This window comes from Mrakia frigida (assembly GCF_051309035.1).
Source record: "Mrakia frigida strain ATCC 22029 unplaced genomic scaffold BDY24scaffold_12, whole genome shotgun sequence".
NCBI lineage: Eukaryota > Fungi > Basidiomycota > Tremellomycetes > Cystofilobasidiales > Mrakiaceae > Mrakia > Mrakia frigida.
Genome location: NW_027481269.1, coordinates 1 through 3503, shown reverse-complemented (window position 1 = coordinate 3503; position 3503 = coordinate 1). Strand labels below are relative to the sequence as shown.

General features: G+C 48.8%; 1 protein-coding gene across 1 annotated transcript; it reads right to left on the bottom strand.

Annotated features, from left to right (window-relative positions):
- Positions 1-974: 974 nt before the first annotated feature.
- Positions 975-1904, bottom strand: BDY24DRAFT_385992 (uncharacterized protein). The gene has a single exon (XM_076640047.1). It carries the CDS (start codon positions 1503-1505, stop codon positions 1350-1352), a length of 156 nt encoding a protein of 51 aa, XP_076497318.1. The 5' UTR covers positions 1506-1904; the 3' UTR covers positions 975-1349.
- Between the last annotated feature and the right edge of the window lie 1599 nt (positions 1905-3503).

Below are 3503 nucleotides of genomic sequence, written 5' to 3'. Positions count from 1 at the left end.
GAGAGAAAGAGAACGCGTAGCGATGAGACTCGAGATGCTTGGGGCAAGGGTAGAAGAGAGAGACGTACGGAACCAGATCCCAAGATCGAGCTCATGGAGTCGCCAGACGAGGTGGGAGAAGGGAGCGCCTCCGCCGTCCTTCTTGTGGTGCTTGATCCAGAAATCTCGAGCGATATCTGTAGTCTCTTGAATGAATTCCTCCGTGTATTCTGAGTGGAGATGTAGAGGAAGGAAGAAAGGTCAGCTCGATCTCGGACGAAGAAGCATCGACGCATCTCAAAAGAGTGCTTCTTCAGGGATTTGAACACGTTTTGGAGTTTTCTTTCAGTCTTTTCTCAGGAGAGATTCCAGCACGAAAAGGGGCTCGTAAATTACATACAGACAGCCCGGAAAAGTTGTAGAGGATGACTCGAATGGCAGAGGAGAGGAGCGCCGATTCGCCGATTGTTCGGCGCGTCGCGACGTCCCAATCGGCACTCCGCAACTAATCGGCTCGCCGATTTTCGCAGGTTTTGCCGAGTCGAAACGCCGATTAAAGCCCGATTAATCGGCAAAATAATCGGCAGCGCCGATTCGCCGGTTTAATCGGCTCCAAGTGTAGATGGGTCCCAAGAGGTCGAGAGGTTGAAGTTGCGTCGACGTCCATCGGATAGGGTCCGCCGGAGGAGAGAGGACCCAGAATCCTGTCCCTGACTTGTGGACGTTCTACTGTAAATTGAAGGGTTCTGGGAGGGGTTGTGAGGGGTAGCTCTATCGAAGTTCGGGGGAGGAACGACGCTGGCAAGTGCTTGTTGAGGTTTCAGCTCCAGGAGGCTTTGGAGTGGGCTGGGAGGAGAAGGGGCGGTACTGCTACGGGCGACTTGAGAACTACGCGAGCAAGAATGAGAACTACTACTGGACGACTTGACTGCGAGACTGGTTCTGGAGAAGGGAAGCTGAGAAAGGGAGACGAGAAGGGAAGCTGAGAAGTTGACCAATTCTGGGGTGAAAGTTGATGGATAGCAGAAGGTCAAAACTAGTCCGCTCATTATACTAAATACGGTCCGCAGTCCAACGCGCAGCGAGAGAAACAGGAGCAGGAGAGAGTAGCTAGGGAAAGAGAAGGCGGAACGCGAGACACGTCGCAAAGGCTTCAGCGGTCACAGCAAATCAAAAGGGGTATAAACTGTTAAAGGGAAGAGGCAGAGAAGGCGAGAACTGAGAAGAATATGTATCTAAAGTAGAGAGTCGAGACAGAAGGGAGGGTCGAGAGCAAAAGGGAACGCGACAGGTGAGACGCGTCGCAAAGAGAAGGGTTTCAGGCAAAGGGATCTACAGAAAGGGAAGAGTCGGTGAAGGGAAGAATAAAACTAAGTATGAGCAGAAGGGCAAGGCCCAGAACCTATTGAAGCGGGGTCTCTAACCGAGAAGGGAAAAGGAGAAGAGACGCGTCGTGACCAAAACAAAGGAAAAAAAGGAACGAAAAGAACTCCACGCTTCCTCTCCAAACCCCCAAAGCGGAACATAGATCCAAGCTTTGTATGTCTTATCCGCGTGATTAGCTAGCTAGAGAATTTATAAATCCTAGTCTCTGACTTATATATAGCAGCAGAAAGGGTGCGGGAGGAGAGGGATACAGGCAGAGAAGAGGTTCGCCTGCTGAAGCAACTGCAGGTCAACCCAGCAAAAACGGCTTCTCCAACTGCAATCTACGTCGTTTAATTATACTGTTGTTCCGACAGTTATGGCCCTCCGGTGCGCATACGAAAACTTTTTTGATGGAGGGAAAAGAAGTGCCTTCTTGCGGGATCGAACACAGGTTGCCCCGTCAGCGTAAGACGTTGCACGATTTAATCGATTTGCTTGGAATGCGAAGCCTGAGCCTGGATCGGTTTGCGAAAGTGCACAAACGGCCTCCTTCCGAGTGCCCCCCGACCGGTGTGGCCATTCTGTCTACTATAAGAAAGGCGTCGCTTGCCCCAGGATTGTTGTCAAAGGCAAATTTGGTGTGCTGGTGAAGCCTTTTATAGCAGAGAAGCAAATTCCATTGTTTCAATTAACTTCTAGCAAGCGAACGGGTAGGCGAGCCCAAATTCGATCAAAGTCCCCGTTTTATTAACGCTTCTTGTAACTTTACGTGTTGTCTTAACAGACCTCCAGTGTCTTTACTGACCAAATCGTTGCAAGGCTGCTTCCCTCTCACTCTTACTTGGAAACTCGTAGGTTTGCGGATTGTTGCTCGCTCAAGTAAGTCATCCGATGCATTGAGTTGAGCAGCAATAACTGGGGAGTCTCTTTATCCATTCTTGGTCTGGTTCTAAGACAGTGCGGTTGTTTCTTTATCTAGTTCAAACTGGTTAAGCACGCGCTGTCTCACCGTGACCTTGAATGACGGAAGTGTTGATCAATAACTTGTGATCTTGCTGGACTGCGTTAGCTCGGCAAGGCCGTTAGGGACCTTACTTACTAGGACAACAGTAAAGTAAGCTCTTCTCTTAGCTCTTTTTCGGCAAGTAGGATCTGCCGAACTAGAGCCGAGAAGAAGTGTCCATGGAAGGGCCGTTCAAAACCCAAAGCGCCGCTCTTTTGGGGGGTTGATTGTAACAGTCAACTGGCAAGTCTCAGAGGTAGAGGCTTCGGCAGGGCATCAAGTCTTTGAAATGAAAATTGGCATCACAAGCGCGGAAGAATAATTTACGTTAGGTTCAACGAGGATTAATTTCGAAAGGCGGCGGGCGGCAAAGCTGAGTGCTCTAACTTTTTTTAACCCTTTTACGAGGGATTTGGAGGTTAGTGTCAAGATTTTTTGAGCAGAGGGTTTGTCTTGGAGATTTGGAAATTAATCATTCAGTGTTTACATAATCTACGGGAATTAGTCTAGTATCCAAGTAGTTGGAATTTGTCTAGTATCCATATAACTTCGTTCGTTAGGGTGCGTTGAGGAATTACTTTTGTTCACTGACTGTTAAAGCTCAGCTACGAATATAAAGGTACTGGCTAACCCTCTGACTTTTTGATTTGGCATTTTCCCGCTTTCGGTTTCCTGCTTTGGATTTCAAAACATGAGCAGCGTAGGCGGCTGAAAGGAAGGTATTATCTAGTGTTGAGGGTGAATTTAGCTTAGGGCCTTGAGAGTAGTCTTCAACTTTTTTGCTCCCATTCTGGATGACTCTTTTTTTTCTCGGGACTCCGATTGGAAGCTGGGTCTGTATGATGAGGGCGAATTAAGAAAGAGGGGGGATGTCTTTGAACAGCTGTGGTGCAAGGAAAGAGGCGTCAAATTCTCCGAAAACGACGGAGACGATGTTCAGTGTAGGTATCTACAAGCTGGGTATGTTTGCGAGAAAGGAAATAGTATACGGGCCTGGGCTGAGAGGGGGAAGAGCTGGATGAGCTGGGAGGCCTGAGATCGGCAGAGACCAACTCAAAAAACTCTGGCACGCGTCTCCACGCTTGGAGTGTGTGTTGCGAGACTCGTCGCGTCGAAAGAAGAGATTGATGTTGGGAAAAGACCAACTCGATGA